This window comes from Stegostoma tigrinum, chromosome 8, assembly GCF_030684315.1.
Source record: "Stegostoma tigrinum isolate sSteTig4 chromosome 8, sSteTig4.hap1, whole genome shotgun sequence".
Lineage (NCBI taxonomy): Eukaryota > Metazoa > Chordata > Chondrichthyes > Orectolobiformes > Stegostomatidae > Stegostoma > Stegostoma tigrinum.
The window spans coordinates 12744776-12765097 of NC_081361.1; the positions used below are offsets into that span (position 1 = coordinate 12744776).

General features: G+C 39.6%; 1 protein-coding gene across 11 annotated transcripts in view; it reads left to right on the forward strand.

Annotated features, from left to right (window-relative positions):
- The window catches only part of rasal2 (RAS protein activator like 2), a 348750-nt gene that overhangs the window by 311935 nt on the left and 16493 nt on the right, over window positions 1-20322 (forward strand). For 9 of the 11 annotated variants that reach the window (XM_059647745.1, XM_059647746.1, XM_059647747.1 and 6 more), the window contains 7 exons: window positions 2347-2491; window positions 3354-3498; window positions 8361-8597; window positions 9078-9279; window positions 13592-13794; window positions 16039-16915; window positions 17726-17857. In XM_059647745.1, the coding sequence (XP_059503728.1) occupies window positions 2347-2491; window positions 3354-3498; window positions 8361-8597; window positions 9078-9279; window positions 13592-13794; window positions 16039-16915; window positions 17726-17857 (1941 nt within the window). The remainder of the gene's footprint in view (window positions 1-2346; window positions 2492-3353; window positions 3499-8360; window positions 8598-9077; window positions 9280-13591; window positions 13795-16038; window positions 16916-17725; window positions 17858-20322) is intronic. The other 2 variants (XM_059647742.1, XM_059647744.1) reach the window with 1 other exon arrangement.

Here is a 20322-nt window from a genome sequence, read left to right on the forward strand (position 1 = left end):
CCTGGGGCTTTTGCAAACTGAAATTAATTTATATAAACATGTCAGAGAAAACATCCTTGACCATACATAATGTTAACATGGGGTGTGCATTCCCATAAAGCAACAGCTTTACAGACTCAATCCAGAGATGTTAGGTCACGTGAGGGAAGAGATCAACTTCGTGATGGCAAATTACATATTGAACTGAGTCACACCTACTGGAGCTAACCTATTGAAATGGTACTGAGACCGGATTTATTAAAAGGATATTGGTGTGGTCCATTAACAAACGTGGCCAAAGAATCATCAGCACAGAGAGTAAGCACAGAGGACTTTATCAATGTAAATATATATAAATAGGATGGTCACAAGGACTTGAAACGAGCCCAAGGAGGGGAGGGATCAGGATAGGTTATTAAAGTTTCCAGAACAAATAATAGCAAAAAGACAGGGTCAGGAACCTTAACTTCAATCATAGCACATCAGAGAAAGGAACAATCAACACAAGACTGAGGATGTTGTACTTAAACATGCACAGTATGCGAAACAAACAAAATGAGCTTTTAGTGCAGATTAAAATTGACAGGTATGATATGGTTGTCAGAGTCAAGGTTGGGAATTAAATAGTCAAGAATACACTTCCTATCAAAATGTGGGTAGAGGGGACAGAGTTGCCTTGTTAGTAAGAAATTAAATTAAATTGATAGCAAGAAGCATTGTGGTCAGAAGGCGTGAGGGCAAAGCTGAGGAACCACAAATAAAATAATGGGAGCTCATCCCCCTGGTAGTAATCAGGATGTGGGCCAGACAATAAATCAGAAAATGTAGGAAAGGCACAATTACATTAATCGTGGGGGGACTACATTGTGTAGGTGGATTGGGAAACTCAGCTTGATAATAGATCCCAAGAAATGTCTGAGAGTTTTGCTTTGGAGCAGCTTGCAGTACAGCCCACTGGGGAACAGGCAATTCTGAATTTGGTAATGTGTTATGAGGTGGACTTGATTAGGAAGCTTCACTTGAAGGAATTCCAAAAAAACTGCACAAAACTTGGTTTAAACTTTGTAAAACTGCTAAGTAGCCCAATTTTCAGAGCAAATATTGTGGGCTTTTCAATGTTTAAGACACAACAAAAGGTTTACGGTATGTAGGCAGGAGTAGACGCTCAGAAATTCATTAAAAATTGCAGCTGTTTACTGGCTCTCCTGCTAAGCTTATTGAAGAATGCCAAGAAACGTGAAAAGACACAAGAGTGTCAGCGTGTTTTCAACAGCTTGAAAATTGAACTGATGACCATACCAAATTATGCAAAGCCGTTTAAGCAATCTGTTGATACTAGAGATTAAAGTGTTAGTGCTGTTTTATTACATGAATATAAAATGGATGTTGAATGGTCAGTCAGTTACTTTTCTCGAATGCCAACTTTTGCCAGCTGAAATACTTAACTGTGCAAAAATAGACTTTGAGTTTAGTGTTTGCTGTTTTGAAGTCTGCATGTCCAATAATTCTGCATAAACTGTTATTGACATTCTTAGCTTGTACATTCCAGAAAAGTTTCATACCAGAAATCTGAGATTGTTTTCGAGTTCTACGACAGTACACGTGAAAGTCATTTTTGTTGCATGAAGACACCGTATCATGCTTGATGCTTATCAGTAACATATACGGTGGTTAACTATTGCCAGGATCAAAATGGAGTTATATAGAATTCCATTTTTATGGAAAATCCTTGTGTAATATATGTAAAGATGTTGTCACTAATAGCTTAAAATCCGCATAAGTAATAGACAGAGAATGGTTTTTAAAAAAAAGACACTATAATAGAACAGGGGGAAAGTGAAGGCCTAGTGATGGCATTACTAGACTATTCAGCCAGAAACTCAGCAAATGTTCTGGGGACCCGAGTACAAATGCCACTCTGTCAGACAATGGAATTGGAATTCAATAAACATCTGGAATTTAAGGATCTAATGATGACCGTGAAATCACTGTTAATTATCGTAAAAACCCATCTGGTTCACTAATGTCCTTTGTAGTGGAAAATGCTTACCTAATCTGACCTACATGTAACTCCAGACCCATAGCAATGTGTTTGACTCTTCACCATTTTTGATCGTAACTGTTGGACGTTGCACGTATATGGATCGTCATTTGAAGTTCTCCAGTATTTTTATTTGCCAAGGTCACAGTGACAATATTTTGTGCACAAGCTTCCATCACTGTAATGGCTGTAATGCTGCCCAAGCTCCTTCTACAGATTGCTCTTAAATCCTCCGGTTTGTAGCCACAGCTGACTTTTTATTTTATTACTGTACAGAACGTCTGCAGAGCCCAGCATTCAAAGCTTTTAATTCTTACTCTTCTCAGGATTTCCTTACAGACTTGGTAATGTCCGAAGTAGACCGATGTGGAGAACATGATGTTCTCCTCTTCAGGGAAAACACTTTGGCAACCAAAGCAATTGAGGAGTATTTGAAGCTTGTTGGTCAGAAGTATCTCCATGATGCCTTAGGTAATTATTGACTGTGCTGAATTGGTTAATGGTTACTAACTGGACATCGTTGACTCAATGTTGGGGCGGCACAGTGGCTCAGTGGTTCGCACTGCAGCCTCACAGCACCAGGGATCCGGGTTCGATTCCAGCCTCGTAACTGTCTGTGCAGAGTTTGCCCATTCACCCCGTGTCTGCGTGGGTTTCCTCTCTCAGTCCAGAGATGTGCAGGCTAGGCAGATTGGCCATGCTAAATTGCCTGTAGTGTTCAGGGGTGTGTGGGTTATGGGGGGTGGGTCTGGGTGGGACAGTGTGGATTTGTTGTGCCGAAGGGCCTGTTTCCACACTGTAGGGAATCTAATCTTAACTAATGTAGTTATTAAGTGATGAGGAAAGTAACACTTTGAGATCTACAAGCTTTTGTTTTTCATGTTATATACTAAATATTTAAGCAACTGTCTAGTAATAATTCTATTACGGAAATACGGAACTAGCCAACTGGTCAACAATATGAATTGTAACCTTTAATTGACATTTTTGTGTTTCATTTTGGTTTTTGCATCCTTTGCAGGATTATTTAGAATATTAGCTGCTAGATGGATTTAATTCTGTCACTTTGTATGCCAGTGGAAGTGGGAACTGTCTTATTCATTTTCTCAATGATACATCAATATCTAAAATGCTCAATGTGGTGAATGCAGAGGTTTATCGAGACAGGAGTGTGAACCTGTTTGAAAACACATGGTGTCACTGTATTTATATTGATTGAAGATATAACGTCCTTACCATCAATGTTGGCAACCATCTTCCCTTTAACTAACTGAATTTTATTTTGTGTCTTGCCCGTGAATATGTTACTCATCCTACTTCTGTCCTAATTCAGGAGAGTTCATAAAGGCACTATACGAATCAGATGAAAATTGTGAAGTGGACCAGAGTAAATGTTCATCCAGTGAGCTACCAGAACATCAGAGTAACCTCAAAATGTGTTGTGAACTGGCATTCTGCAAAATCATCAACTCCTACTGGTAAGGGGAAGACTGTAGAATAAACCTCAACTGAAAAATAACTAATATTTTCAAAACACAGGTCTGATTTCTTTACCACATGAGTATATGGGTGTTGTTCAGGTACCACCGTAATGAGGGATGCTATTCAATCTCTATGTGCTATATGCATAGTGAAGTATATGTACGGCACAGCATGCTCCTCTATAACTACAACTGATTCTTAAATGCTTTTTTTCTCCCCTATAATCCTGCCCATGTAGCAGTCCGCTATATGCTGGTCACCGTGTGAAGAAGGAAGTTTCTGATAAAATCTTAATTTTCCACTCAGCGGCTTGGACCTGTTCTCTTAATTTGTTTATTGTCTGTAAATGTGGCAAATACTAAGCCAAGCAGCATCAGTGGAGAGAGAAATAAAATTCATGTTTCAGGCCAGTAGCAGGCCAGTTTCTTCAAAGGTGGAAAAGTGTAGAGATTTTAACAAGTTCCAAGCAAGTACACATTGGTAGGGATGAGGGAAGCAAAAAGGAAAAGTAATGAGGAAGAAGACAGGAGAGATTAAATGACAGAAAAAAGCTTATAGAACATAGAACAATACAGCGCAGAACAGGCCCTTCCGCCCTCGATGTTGCGCCGACCTGTGAGCTAATCTAAGGCCCTCCCCTACACTATCCCATCATCATCCATATGCTTATCCAAGGACTGTTTAAATGCCCCTAATGTGGCTGAGCTAACTACTTTGGCAGGCAGGGTGTTCCACACCCTTACCACTCTCTGAGGACAAAAGGAAATGGTAACAAGTCAAATAATACATAAAAAGTAGGTGTAAATATGATATCCTATGTCAGCAGCTGCTTGGAAAGTTGAGGTCAAAAGGTTCAGATCTGAAATTGTTGAACTCCATGTTGAGTCTGAAAAGCTGAGAGTGCATGTTTGAAAGATGAGCTATTCGTCCCTGAACTTCACTGAAACATTATAGAGGGCCAAGGACAAAGAGATCAGAATGGGATGGAAAATTAAAATCTTACACAATCAAAGTTCAGGGTAACACTGCAATCCAGAAGGATGTGTTCAGCAAAGTGGTCACCCAATCTTCAACTCCTCAAACAGAAGAGACCATATCGTGAGCAAAATATTAAATTGAAAGCACCCCATGTAAATGACTTTTACCTAAAAGTGGTTTGAGTGGTGACAAGTATCCTGTGCTTGTATGGGAAAGGTAGGTTGCAGGACTGGAGTGATTGAGGACTGGACTATAGAATTGCAGAAGAAATATTCCCAATAGAGCAAAAAGGGGAGGGTAACATGTGTTTGGTGACAAATACTGAAGGATGAACCAGTTATTATGGGTTAACTCACCACAAGTCACATTTAATTCGGCCACTTTAAAGTAATCTCACCAGCAATAAAGTACTGAAACAATGATTTAACTTTATTACATGTAGTAACCAAAATAAGACCCCTCAAGTTATCACTTTAAGCCTCACAACTCAATTTGGTTATTACCCAATTTAGTGTTGGAATTCTGGTAAGATTCCACCAAACGGTGTCCGTCTCTGGAAGTGTCCACGCTTTTATCTTTATACAGTATCATTCTTCAAAGTTCTGCTATTGAATTGTTCTGGTATTGTACACTTATGCAGTTTTCTCTCTTTCAAGTTTATGGTGTGACATTATTGATGATTCAATAGATTCTTTTATCCCCAGCATTGATTACCCTTCTTGAGATACAAGTCAATAGCTTGCCACCTTATTAAAAGTAGTTCCCCGGTTCCTTGTTACGTTAGGAGTTAGCTGTCTGTTTAAACACAGCTTTTCCTGCAGTTAACCCCTTTACTTCAGTACATTACTTCTGCAGACAGACTTAACTGCCCACTTGTCATGAGGCAGCAGATTATCAAGCATTTGTTATCCACTCTCTCCCAGGAAACAGCTTGTTTATCTTGTTTCTTCTCCGGGATGGCTAATTCACATGTTTCTTTTAACTCCTCTATAACTGTTTCTTTTTGACCCTTGCATAGAGTCATACAGCGCGGAAACTGACCTTTTAGTCCAACCAGTCCATGCCAAATGTAATCCCAAACTAAACTAGTCTCATCTGCTTGCTCCTGGCTCATATCCCTCCAATACTTTCAGAATCATGTATCTACCCAAATGTCTTTTAAACATTGTAATTGTACCTGTGTCTCCTGCTTCCTCAGGAAGTTCATTCCAATCATAAACCACCTGCTATATAAAAAATTTGCCTGTATTGTCTTTTGAAATCTCTCTCCACTCACCTTAAAAATGTGCCCCCTAGCCTTGAAATCCCCCATCCTAGGGAAAAGACAAATACCATTAACTCCATTTATACTTCTTTATTATTTTATAAACTTCTATCAGGTCACCTCTCAACCTGCTATGCTCCAGTGAAAAAGTCACAGCCTATCCAGCCTTCCTTTATAACTCAAACCTTCCCTACCCAGCAACATCCTGGTAAATCTCTTGTGAGCCCTCTCCAGCTTAATAATATCCTTCCCATAACTGAGCAGCCAGTGGAAACAATACCCTGGAAGAGGCCTCACCAGTGTCCTGTACAACCTCAGCATGACTTCCCAATTCTTGTACTCCATGAGCAAGCGTGCCAAATGCCTTTTTAACCACCCTGTCGATATGTGACACAGACTTCAAAGAATTAAGTAGCTGCACCCTCGGTCCCTCTGTTTTACAATACTATCCAAGACCCTTCCATTAATTGTATAAGCCCTACCCATTTTTACCATCTCAAGAAAGAGTTATTGCTGATTCTTTCAATCCATGATGTTATTAAAGTTGTGAAGTTTATAATATCACACGTTATTTGTGTAGAAGATGAAACAATATTTTGTGCTGTTTAAGATCATAAGAAATAGGAACAGGATTAGGCTATTCGGCCCCTCAAGCCTGCACCACCATTCAGTACTATCATGGCTGATCTGACATTCTTCATGTCCACTTCCATTTTCCTACCTTTTCCTTGTAACTCTTCATTTCCCTGCTGATTAAGAATCTGTTTATCTCTGCCTTAAGTATACTGCAAGAACTTTATCCCCACAGCTTTATGTGGCAAGGAGTTCCAAAGAGACAACTCTGAGAGGAGAAGTTTCTCCTTTACTCAGTCTTAAATTGATGCCCCTTTATTCCAAGACAATGCCCTGTGGTCCTAGGCTCTGCCATGAGGGGAAACATTCTGTCAGCATTTACCCTGTCAAGTGCCTTGAGAATCCTGTATGTTTCAGTGCGATCACCTTTCATTCTTTTAAACTCCAGTGAGTAGAGTCCCAGCCTGTTTAACCTTTGCTTAAAAGACACTTGCTCCACATCAGGAACCCTAGAGATCATCTTTGTGAAATACCTTTTTTTTTGCTTTGAAGGATTTTAGTTTGACTATAATTTAGCTGTGTTGAATTTAGACCATCTCTCCAAGAATAACTAAATGCCATTTTTCTTCCTATAAAGTAAGAATTCTACAGATATCAGTGTTTTCCTGTGGGCACTGGATTTGTGATATAGAACATAGATCAGTACAGGCCCTTCAGCGCACAATGTTTTGCCGACCTGTTATCCTACTAAGATCAAACTACCCTGCATACCCTACATTATACTATCATCCGTGTGCCTGTACAAGAATCGCTTAAAAGTCTCTAAAATATCGGACTCCAGAACCACTGCCATCAGCGCATGCCGAACACCTACCATGCTCTGTAAAGTCCTACCTCTGACATTTACCCTGTACCTTCCTCCAATCACCTTAAAATTATGCCCCCTCATAACAGTCATTTCCGCCCTGGGGAAAAGTCTCTGGCTATCCACTCTATCCATGCCTTTTATCATCTTGCGTACATTTATAAAGTCATCTCTCATCCTTCTTCGCTCCAGTGAAAAAAAGCCCTTCAACTTTTCCTCATAAGACCTGCCCTCCAGTCCAGGCAGCATCCTGGTAAGTGTCCTCTGCACCCTCCCTAAAGTTTCCACATCCTTGCTATAATGAGACGACCAGAACTGAACACAGTATTCCAAGTGTGGTCTAACCAGGGTTTGATAGAGCTGCAGTATGACCTTGCAGCTCTTAAACTCAATACCCCTGCCAATGAAAGTAATCACACCATACACCCTCTTAACACTTCTTTCATCTTGGATCGCAACTTTGAGGGATCTATGGACGTGGGACCCAAGATCCCTCTGTTCCTTCACACTGCCAAGAATCCTGCCATTAGTCCTGTATTCTGCATTCAAATTCGACCTTTCAGAATGAATCACTTCACACTTTTCTGGTTGAATTCCATCTGCCACTTCTTTGGCTAGCTCTGCATCCTGTCAATGTCCCATTGCAACCTACAACAGCCCTCCACACTGTCCACAACTCTTCCAACCTTCGTGTCATTGCAAACTTACTAACCCACCCTTCCGCTTCCTCATCCAAGTCCTTTATAGAAATCACAAAGAGCAGAAGTCCCAGAACAGATCCCTATGGAACACCACTAGTCACCAAACTCCAGGCTGAATACTTTCCATGTTACTAGAATATGTTACTAGAAGATAAACTCAGTCAGGTGAAATTAGATACAGGAAGAGGAAATACAAACACTGCAAATCTTAAGTACAAACAAAAAAGTCAGTGAATATCTGAAGAAAGAAAATTATTCTGTATTCCTAATGAGATACTTTTCCAAACCTGGCACAGCTTGAAATCCTTGAAGTCAGCCAATACAAAGAACAGAACTGTGAAGAAACAAAAACAATAAGTTATGATGAGATGAATTCCATTTATTCACCAGTCTGATCGAATGGAAATGTTGTGAACTGTATGGACCACGATCTGGCTTGTCTATCACTATCTTTGTTTTTTTTGGCTTTCTTTCTAGTGTTTTTCCACGTGAGCTAAAAGAAGTTTTTGCCTCATGGAAACAGCAGTGTTTAAACCGTGGAAAACATGATATCAGTGAGCGCCTAATCAGTGCCTCACTCTTCCTGCGTTTCCTTTGCCCTGCCATTATGTCTCCCAGTCTGTTTGGCCTGATGCAGGAGTACCCAGATGATCGAACATCTCGTACGCTCACCCTTATCGCCAAAGTCATCCAGAATCTTGCCAATTTCACAAAGTACGTGATTTCTTTACCACTTACACTGTGTCATTCTGTGTATTTATTTTTGTCTGTTTTTGCTTCTATACTCTGTGCAGTCATTGATTAAAATGACTGCTGCAATGTACCAAATTCATTGTCTTAAATTCTAGAGCCTAAGTTGATACCAGGAAGTGAGTAATTTCATTGGGCGCATCATATTGCTTACATATGACAAAATGGATATTGAAGGAATTGTTGTAATGATAAACTGAGGTTTATAAACTAAAGGAATGATTTTCTGATTTTTCGTACATGGTTGATATTTCGTTGTAATATTGGAGTATAATTCATGCAGATCAAAGGAGAGATTGTTATGAACAAATGTTTATCTTGCTTAGGTTTCAGAGGCTGTCACTTTTATCCTGCCGGCCACACCAGCAACAGATACTTGAAACTCATCTGTCATATCTGTCAGAATGCATTTTTTGCTTTGATCTCTCCCATTGGTATTTGTAGGTTTGGGAATAAAGAGGAATACATGGCGTTTATGAATGATTTTCTGGAACACGAGTGGAGTGGGATGAAACGTTTTCTGGTTGAAATCTCAAACCCCGACACCATTTCTAACACACCAGGGTTTGAAGGATATATTGACCTTGGACGTGAGCTCTCTGTCCTGCATTCACTGCTGTGGGAGGTGGTGTCACAGCTTGACAAGGTATCTTTTTAGTGTTTGAATTTCGAACCTTTTTTAAGAGGTTAACCGGACAGGAGAAAATATCAGTTATTGAAATCTTATTTTTATAAAAGCAATTGTTTAAACCTTGCATTGTTAAAGAAATTTTAGAATGTTGTTGAATCCACTGAAGTTGTATTGAGATTGAACCATATTACTTCATGATGTCAGGAAAATCCTTTGCATTGATATTATCAATTGATTGACTGAGAAAACAGATGAGTAGGTTAGATCGAGTAGAAATTTAGAAATCAGAAGTACTGTTTGAGAGACAGTGATAGCAAAGGATTGACCTTGAAATTAAGACCTGATCGCCCTGTCCCGGCAATAGTTGAAGGAGGGATTGCGTAAAAACAGAAGAGGAGGAAGGAAAAAATGACTGGTTGAATACCATTGAGGTATGAGCTGAGGAAGACTTGAAGGAAGTCAAAGATGCAGCAAATGCTGCTGTCAGCCCTACTAAGGCTATGGTGAAAATGAATTAACCATGTCAGATGGTGATGCTGTAATACATGGGATTCAATAGAGTAGCATAGAATGCTGACAGCCTGAATTGAGCTGCGTATATATGAGGAGGCACAGACCTGATTGTTTAGGAAACCAAAAATTGGAGATTTTCTATATCTTGGGAGAATTAGCAAACTTTGAGGGGTTTGTTCTTCATCATAAATAAAAATTTAAAATCCTACTAAATGTTTGCTTTCACACATATGCAGAAAGCACCCAATTCTATGTCAACGCACCTCTTCCAACTCCTGATGTTTAGAATATTATTGCTTTGCTTACCCAGCATCCAATGCTAGCTAAATCTTCTCCATTTAGGGTCATAGATCTGTACAGCATGGAAGCAGACAATTCGGTCCAACATATCCATGCCAACCATATATCTTAAATAAATCTAGTCCCATTTGCCAACATTTAGGCTATATCCCTCTAAACCCTTCTTATTCACATACCAAACCAAATGCCTTTTAAATGTTGTAATTATACCAGCCTCCACCACTTCCTCTGGCTGCTCATTTCCATATATGCACCACCCTTTACATGAAAAGGTTGCCCTTTTAGGTCCCTTTTAAATCTTGCACCTCACACCTTAAACCTATGCCTTCTAGTTTTGGACTTCACCACCCTGGGGAAAGGGCCTTGTCTATTTACTGTACCCATGTCCCTCCTGATTTTATAAACCTCTCTAAGGTCACCCCTTAGCCTCTCCGTATAGCTCAAATCCTTGAACCCTGCAACATTCTCACAAATCTTTTCTGAACTGTTTCAGGTTTCTGAAAAGCTTTCACTGTCCATACCCTTCTGGGTTTGGTGTTCACCTGAAAACTTACTAATCATACCTACTACGTTCACATTCAAGTAATTTATACAAATGACTAAAAGCACTGGACACAGCACCGATTCTTGTGGTACAATGTTGGCCACAGGCCTCCAGTCTGAAAAGCAATCCTCCACAACCACCCTCTGTCTATTACCTTCAAGCCAGTTCTGTATCCAAATAACTCATTCTACATCAATACGATGTGACTGAACCTTGCTAACCAGTCTCCCATAAAGAATTTTGTCGAGCGCCTGACTGAACTCCATATAGATCACATCCACCAGTCTGCCATCATCAATCCTCTTTGTTACTACTTCAAAAAACTCAATCAAGTTTGTGAGACAGTTTCCCACTGATAAAGCCATGTTGACTATCCCTAATTTTTCTATCCCTAATCTTTCCAAATACATGTGAATCCTGTCCCTCAGGACTCACTGCAACAGCTTGCCGACCACAAATGTCAGACTCACCGGCCTGTAGATCCCTGGCTTTTCCTTGCCATCTTTTTTAAATAGTGGCATCACATTAGCTGACCTCCAGTCTTCTGGCAGCTCGCCTGTGGCTATCGATGATACAAATAAATAAGGAAGACTGAAGTCAATGGTTTTGCCTCCTGCTGCAAATTCTATTCCCTAACAACAGATTCAATCTTTCTTGCTATTAGCTCCCTGAGACGAAACTGTTTGCTACCTTGGTGTGATACTTGACTTTTGGGCTGAGCCTCCAACTACGCGTTCATGCAATTACTCAGACTGTTGCCCATTTTTTGCTTCTGTAATTTTGCCTTATGTTGGTTCATTCACAGTTGAAACTCTCATTTGTATCTGTTCGCTTTAGACTTGAATATTCATCATCCTCCTGGCTAACCTTTAGTATTTTGATCGTCTCAAATCTTGAAACGACTCGAAATTCTCTTGCCTGCATCTTTACTCAAATCATGTTTGCCTGTCACCCGTGTGCTTGTTAATCTATTTTTTAAAATCTTTTTCTGCTGTTTTGAATTCTTCCATATCTTCACCCCACTCTATCTTTGTAGTCCCTGCCATCCCTCAACTTTTTGAGATACTTTTTTGGGTTTTTTTTATATCTGGCCTCGTGAGCATCCTGATCTTAGTTGATCCACCATTGGTGACCTGGCCTTCAGTTGCCAAGGTGCTTTACTCTGGAATTCCTTCTTTTCGCATCTCAAAATCTCAATCTTGCTTTCTTCCTTTGTAACACTCGGTAAATTCTACCCCTTTTGATCAAGCTTTTAGATCAACTGATCTAGCAGGTGGCTCAGTGTCATATTTTGTTTAGAATGCCCTTGTGAGCTGGAAGTTCTGAAGAAGAGTCATATTGGATTCAAAATCTTGACTCAGTTTCTATCTCCATAGACGCTGCCAAACCTACTGAATTTCTCCAGCATTCTCTGTTTGTTTCTGATTATAAAGATGCACAGTATTTTATCATCTTTTGTATGTTCATTTCTACTATTCTGCTGATATCAGGGACTTACCATTTTGCAGGTTCTCAGAATGCATGTCTGAGACAACAAAAATCAAACATTTCCTTTTGCTAATTCCTCAGTGCTACACCTCCAGGCACCTAATCGCTGTATCCATTATTAGCAATCAGTAAAAACGGTGAGGTATGCTTCAATGTGATGTTGAGAATGAAATCCAAAATGTCCATTGAATTAATAGATTATAATTTCTTGGTATATACAGCAAATACTTAGAAGAAACTTTCTTGCCAAGTTTTTTGTATTTCGTAATTCCTGCCATGGTTATCAGTGTGGTACAGAATCTAGAATGGATCTCCCATCCAGTGGAAGGTAGAATATTCTTTTGCCATGCGTGATACCAAGTAAGCTGTGCAGTTTGTTCAGAACGATCTGGTTTGAGACAAGTGCACAGATTTGCACTTAACAATCAATTTTCATAATTTGCTTCAGAAGAACAGGAAGGTTGAGGGCTTAAAATTTATTTTCATTTTCCGGTGACACAGTGAAATTGTTGTAATTTATTTTTGCATTTAAAAATGAGTTCTTGCTTTCACAATGTTTTAAATGAGTAAATATTGCATATGTAATTGCTCGTATAGTGGCCAGGAACAGTACTTGTTCATTGCTGCTCTGTGATCAGTTGGCTAATTTCTACTTGGAAGATTGAGAAATGTAAATGGCGTTTGGCTCCTTGGATGATGGAGTGAATGATTACTCATAATCGTAATCCAGGATGTACAAGAGACCATCCGAAGCTAACAGAGTCAGAGTCGTTGTTCAACATGAGTTAGTGAGGATAGAAGATGATTCTGATTGTATTGCTTGCTTCTAATACTAGGTTGATACATATTTTGTATTCGTTTGGTGCCTCCTCACTGAAAGTACAGAACTTAACCGTAATTAAATTTGAGTTGACGGTGTTTCATTGAAAGTTGCATTTGTGGTCAAATGTCCAAATAAATAATACTGTTGACTGTAAGAAGATTAAATAGAATTTCCTACTGTTTTGCCATATGTTACTGATATGACAGAAGATGAACATTGAAGCATTAGTAAATTGATTCTGCATGCATGAACAGATTGGCTCTACTGTCATTTTCAGCATTAGCCCTTTTCCAGTCAATCTTTCCCAACCATCTATCTGTCCTTGAACCATGCTACCTTTCTCTTCAATTTAGTTGCCTTGTTTTGAGAAACCATTTAGATGTTTATTTTGCATGGTTTTGTATTTGAATGTTGTGGAACAGTTTACAACCACATTGAGTAACATTAGTTTGGTTTCTAATTTATTTTGTATCCCATTTCTGTCTCCTCCCCAACCTCAAACTCCACTTATTTCCAACCTACCACTGTTCCATATTTGTTCCCTTCTTCATCACGGTCATCATGGTTGTGTTCTGCACTGCTGCATTCTGGCTCGCTCACGTCAATCGCCATCCTCCACCCAATAAAATGTGGATGTTTCCGTGGTATTGTCCAACCAGGGTGAAAATTCATTTCTACAGGCAACAGTAGCAAAACTTGGTCCACTCCCACGCATTCTCAGCGATATCACCAAATCACTAACTAGCCCTACACCAATTCAGCAGCAGGTCCGCCGATTTGGGGACCACATCAGCTCATCCCCAAATGTGAGTGGCAGTGTGTCATCAGGACTGCAACGGATATTTGAAGACCCCAGTGACAGGTAGGAAGGAGTCATTTGCTGTCATATTTTCAGTTGATCTCTGTACTGTCTTGCAGTGAATATGGGACACATCAATGTACTTCTCATACAGATATTCCCTGGAACATCCACCACCATTCAGTATGCAATGAAGAAATCACTCAAAATGATAAAATATACTGTGCTATAACAAGGTGTAGAGCTGGATGAACGCAGCAGGCCAAGCAGCATCACAGGAGCAGGAAAGCTCTGTACTCTGCTCAAAAGTACACTGCCATTTGCCTCCTCACATAAACAACAAACACGTGCCAAGGTCAGAAAAAATAACCGAGCATCTAGTTTTTGAATCAAGCAAGTGATTTCAATGCTTATTAAGTGCCTTCTTACAAATCAGCCACATTTGGATTTCCAGTTAGCCACAAGGGACTAATATTTTGGACAGTACAGCACATGGACTCCACTTGGCATCTCATTAACATATGCTTAGAATAAGGAAGTGATGTCAATAATCTGAAAGCTGCCACTCTGGCACTGATTATTACTGATTCAAACATTGTATGGTTTGGCATTCATTCTTAAGCAAGATGCATGTCAATGCCATATAGTTCCAGAGCATTACCTTGCCATCTTGGATTTCACTCCTAGATCAGAGCAGTTGTGGCTAAGTGACGCAGTCAAGCTGCAATCATGCGTTCATCACTTCTGCTCCAGTTAACCCAGTACAAAGTGAGTTGTATCAGAATGAGAAACAAAATACTGCACAGCCACTGATTGGGCAACACCTTTGGAGAGATTAAACACCGGGTTAGTGTTTCAGATTCGTAAACTTTGATTAGAAATTTGGAGGAATGATAACAAGTGCCTTGGCCAGCATTGAATCCCATCAGATAGACAATGCGTAGCAATCACAAGAAGTGTCAGAAAGTATATGTAAATAGTCAACTATGTTTTCTCGTGCCAAGATAAGGTTGTTGTCTATGTGCAATGTTATAAAGAAAACAAAATGCTTTGTAATATCCTTTTGGACAAAGAATAAAGTAACTGAATGTAATTACAGAATTAGTAATGAAACTAATGCCAAATTGCTTATGGTGTGGTGGCCTCACCATCATGCAAGTTCAGTACTGTCTGAAGGCCTGTTACAGTTCAGAGGCAAACATAATTCTAGTGTCTCTTTCAACAAGAACTTATACCCTAGAATTTGTGGTTCATTGGCACAGTGAGCTGCCTATTGATGTCTTTAGCATGGCTTCTCCTTTCCCATGTCAATTTGAATCTGCCATCGGGTCTAGGTGAATCTCCAAGCATCTATCAACAGTTACATAAACAAGCAGGGCAAGCTGTCAGTCACATTGAAGAATCCTTTCAGATTGCAAACTAGACAATGATTTACTGTCACGTTTAATGAAGTCTGACAGAAAGCAAAATAAATGATTGAGGCATCTCATTGGGTTGAAAGCTGAATCATCACAAAGAAACTTGTAACAAAATTAATAATCCAATATTTTATTGTTGTGGAGCAATTTGGTATTAGTGAGGATATTCTGCAGTCATTATGAACATGATATGCCACTAAAAATCTAATTACACTTCATTCAAAGTAGTAAACATTCTCAAGGGCTTTAAAATAAGAGTGAAGACGTAAAGGGGCAAGTTCACATTAGCCAAGTGATTTCTATTTATTTGAAGCCTGTATATGATTTTAACTGTAGAGAAGTGTAGAATCATTCACAGTAGCTTGTGGATTTCCATTTTACGCATGTGTGGACTCCAGAATTTGCTGTTCGTTTCAGAGATATAACGAAGGAAAACACTGACAGGTTCACATTGCTACTATCAAATTTTGGCCGATCAATTCACAATACATTGAAAGAAAATTAGACAATTTTCTGGGACCATTTCTGCTTAAATTAATGTGGCACAAGATGGTGTTGCAGTCATCCCATTTTATATAGCTTGTCAGTGATTTCTTTTGGACAACACCACCCTGGAAAAGCTAACTCACTCAGTGCATCACAGTGTGTCTCTTCTCAGCTCTCATTGACCTTCTGAATGGCAGAGCCTAGAGTAGAGGCAGCTCTTCTGAAAGTGAAAACAGCCAAGGTTATGAAACAGGACAACTGTTTAGCACCAAGAAATGACTGACACTGTCTGTTCTGAGGGGGTAGAGATTGGGGAGCAAATTTTAACTGTAAATAAAAAGCAAGACTGGGAATGTTTTTTAATCAGCATTGTGCACAAAAATAAAATTGTTTTTATTTTCAGTGATGTGCAGAAACTGCAGTCTCCAACTCAAGAGAATGTTGAAGCATTTCTGCACACCAGGCAGCACTTCACAAGCCAACCAACCTCAACACAAAGCATGACCTACTCTGACAGGGATGAAGACGAATCTATTCTACATAATGGCAGAAGTGTATCACTTGTGGACCTGCAGAACACTGCAGTGACTCAAGCGACAAGTAGCGTTCCAGTTCTTTCTACTGTATCTGGGCAACATACTGGCAGCCAGGCATTAAGTACCCACAGTGCAAACATCAAGCAACTCCAAGATGTACAGAGAGGGGCACACAGTGTTCCTCAGATCCGCCGACCTCTACATCCAGCTCTGACCCAGCAGAGCAGCCTGCAACCTCTGTCTTTCCAAAACCCCGTCTATCAGCTAAACAATCCACCAGTTGGGAGCAGTAAAGCTGGCATGGACTCTTCTTCAGAGAACCTAAGCTCAACAAGCTCCCGGAGCCACACCAATAGTGAGGAGCTAATCAGCAAACTGAGTGGCCCCAGTAATAGCAGTATAGAGGACTTTGCTAAACGCAGTGCATACAGTGATGATTACTCCAAGCGAAACACCATGCCAGACAGGAGCAATCTTCCAGTGGCACTACCTCGACAGAATAGCATTGGGCATTCACAGCTCCGCAGGACAGAGCTGTCAGCTCACAACAACCGAGTGAAAGCACCTCATTCATTACCACTTAGTGGATCACAGAGAAGTGCAGGTAGCATGTCAGGATTACCATCTACATCACCTGAGCCACCACAAACTGAAAACAGGTCACGGCAACCATCAACTTCATCAAAAGGGGAAAGTCCTGTGCCGAAAGTACGAGCAATACATAGACAGCAGCAGTCGCAACAGGTGAGGAATCCTTTCCAGGCATCATGTAGTGTGGCAGTTATGCAATACATTATTAGATGGCTGTTTATTCTATATCTACCAGTTTCGCTCCAATCTAGAGATTGTGGCGAACTCAGCTCATGTAGAGTGCAGTACCGGAGTTCTTGATTGATTACAGAGGTCCTATTTTAGTCAGACTGGCCCAGCTTCTTTCTGTTCATAATTGTGTACACCCCAGACTTCTAACATGATGCTAAATATGAACATTTAATTCAGATGTGGAAGTAGAAAAGGAGTATTGTGATACAGTGGAAGGAATTTTATTTGCATTTAATGCACATGTACTATTAATATAAAGGAGATATTATTCCTTCCTGATGCAGGCACCTGGATTCTTAGCTGGTCACAGTTTCCCCATCTCCCAAATTTTATTTAAACATATCATTCAATGTATAAAGCTGCATAGATACAGCATTGCTCTTGTAATTTTAATGTTCACTTTTTTGTTAGCAATTTTCCATACACCATCGGGAGATGAACATCTGTCTCCCATTAGGAATTTTCATATTGATACTGTTCTTTTTAAAAAGCGCACTGAAGTTGCACAGATCCTTGTAACCTGTATGCTGGCCATCACAGATTTGTGCAATTTTCCATACAGTTGCTGTGTTTCTTTGGTATATTCACTTCATCTGCAATCAGTATACAATTCCTGTTAAAAGAGTAGTGCTGAGGGAGAAAGTTTGCTCACTCCAGTGCTTACTCCTGTTGATCTTGGTGGTTACTTTTCTAGAAACATTTATGTTAGTTATCTGATTCTAATCAATGAAGGTCCAGTCACCCGTGGAGACTGCTACTATGTCACCAGTTGAGAGAACAGCAGCTTGGGTTCTAAATAATGGACAATATTTGGAAGATGATGAAACAGAACAAATCCGTGAGGAGAATAAACATGCAGAGAGGGTAGGTAAAATGCCTTACTTCTCTCCTACTGGAGTCTGTTGTGAAGGACACTACTTACTCATCTCAAGTGAAGGTTGTGCAACTGAGAGTGAGAGAAGTAAACTGTTTAATGAGGAAAATTAAAAACTATGTTCGTTCTAGCACAGGGATCTGAAGTTTAGTAATAAGTAAACTGTTTAATGAGGAAAATTAAAAACTATGTTCGTTCTAGCACAGGGATCTGAAGTTTAGTAATAAATCTTTCCAATAAGTAGAATGTGCTTTTCTAAAATATGAATGATTTTAATTTGTTGCTTTTGAATTGCATCCACTGTCTGCGACAGATCTATAAGCACCAGACTTTCACATTGTACTGAATAGATCATAACTCTGCCAACAGAGGCAACACCAGTTAGAAGCAGAAAATCTGGATTTATATTATTGTACACAGTATGAAAATGTTACACACTTACTATATATAGTCTGAAATCCCTAGGGGGAAGGAAATGGTGACATTAAAATTTTATGTCCCGTTTAGTTAATAAAATTCTGATGACAATATTACTTAAAGTTTGTTTTTTAATGTTCTGTATGATCGGAGCAATATACTGATGCAAGTTTGCTGCATTTGAATGTGCACATTTTATTTTGAGACAAATACTGCTCTTTTGTGTTACAATCCACAGTCAGAACTGCGGTGTTAAATGGTTACCATAACCAGCAAGTGTTTTGGTTGAGAAACCAGAAGTCAACCATAAATGTAGAGATTGACTGTACACTGCAGTGGTGCAGTCTTGCTGTGCAGAGAACATTTGCAAGATAAATACCACAGGATGATAGGGTGTTGTTTTTTATTCTAGTTAGAATACACAATTATATTAATGTAGGACCTTGATTTAAGTCCAAATTTGCCCAAGGTTTTGATTTTTGTTAGTTTAACGTGAATTTAGAACCTTTTTTTTTAAACAGTATTGATTCCAGTTTTGGCAATACCACAATGTATGTTGATAATTTGCAGCATTTAAATCAAATAGATGTATCTTAGAAAAGATTTTAAAAGGCAAGCAATCTACATTGTCAGACAGTTAGTTCAGGCATAACCGTATAATATTTTATTAAGTTCTGCTGCAGGGAAGATGTTTTGATTTATTACTTGGGTTCAAAACTACCCTAAATAGAGCATCAGCACTGCAAGAGAGTCAGGGGGCAGAGGTCAGTTTAGTGGCCACTAGTAAGGAGAAGGTGCTGGGGAAGCTGCAAAGTTTTGAAATGTAGATAAATTGCCTGAACCAAATGGCTTACATCCCACAGTTCTGAAGGAGATAGCTGAGCAGATTGTGGAGGCTTTGATCTTTCAGGAATCACTGAAATCAGGGTGGGTCCCAGAGGATTGGAAAATGGCTAATGTAACACCACTTAAGAAGGGATGGAGGCAGAAGGCAAGAAATTATAGACTGCTTAGTTTGACCTGAGTCATTGGTAAGATTTTAAAGTCCATCGTTAAGAATGAGATTGTGGAGTACTTGGAAGTGCATGGTAAAATAGGGCTGAGTCAGCACAGCTTTGCTTTTGGGAAGGCCATGCCTGACAAATCTGTTAGAATTCTTTGAGGAAGTAATGAAGAAATTAGACAGAAGAGAGCCAGTGATGTGATCTGTTTGAATTTCCGGAAGGCCTTTGACAAGGTGCCTCATCCAAGGTTGCTAAGTAAAATAAGAGCCCATGGTGTTAGGTGCATGATACCCATGGATAGAGAATTAGCTGAATGGCAGAAAGTAGAGAGTGTGGATGAAGGGGTCTCTGTCAGGTTGGCAGCTAGTAACTAATGGAGTTCCACATGGGTCACTGTTGGGACCACAATTAGTCACTTAGACGTTAACAATCTGGATGAAAGAACTGAGGGCATCTCAGAGGAGGTGATGGCCTAGTGGTATTATTGACGGACTGTTAATCCGGAGTCCCAGATAATTTTCTGGGGACCTGGATTCAAATCCCACCACAGCAGATGGTAGAATTTGAATTGAATAAATATTTAATGATGAGCGTGAATCCATTGTTGATTGTCGGAAAAATCCATCTGATTCACTAATGTCCTTTAGGGAAGGAAACTGCCGTCCTTATCTTCTAGGTTTGGGAAGATTCCGTTAGATTAAAACATAGGAAATGTAATTCCTGTGCTCAAAGTGGGAGGGGTACAGAAGGTGAGAAATATCTGCCAAGGAAAAATAGCTGAAAAATTTTTACCTGCAGTGCTAGGGTTGATAACGGGTTCAATATTCTGTTTGCACATTGATTTGTACACAAGTCAGAACACAATACAGGATAATACAAAATAGCTACTCGTAAGTATGAGGAAATGTTCACATGTCACAGATCTTTAAAGGGAAGTTATTGAATGTATTGTACTTGGATTTACAGAAGGCATTTGATTAAGTGCTACATCAGAGGTGTTCACAGAAAATGCTGGCACATGCTGCAGGGGATTG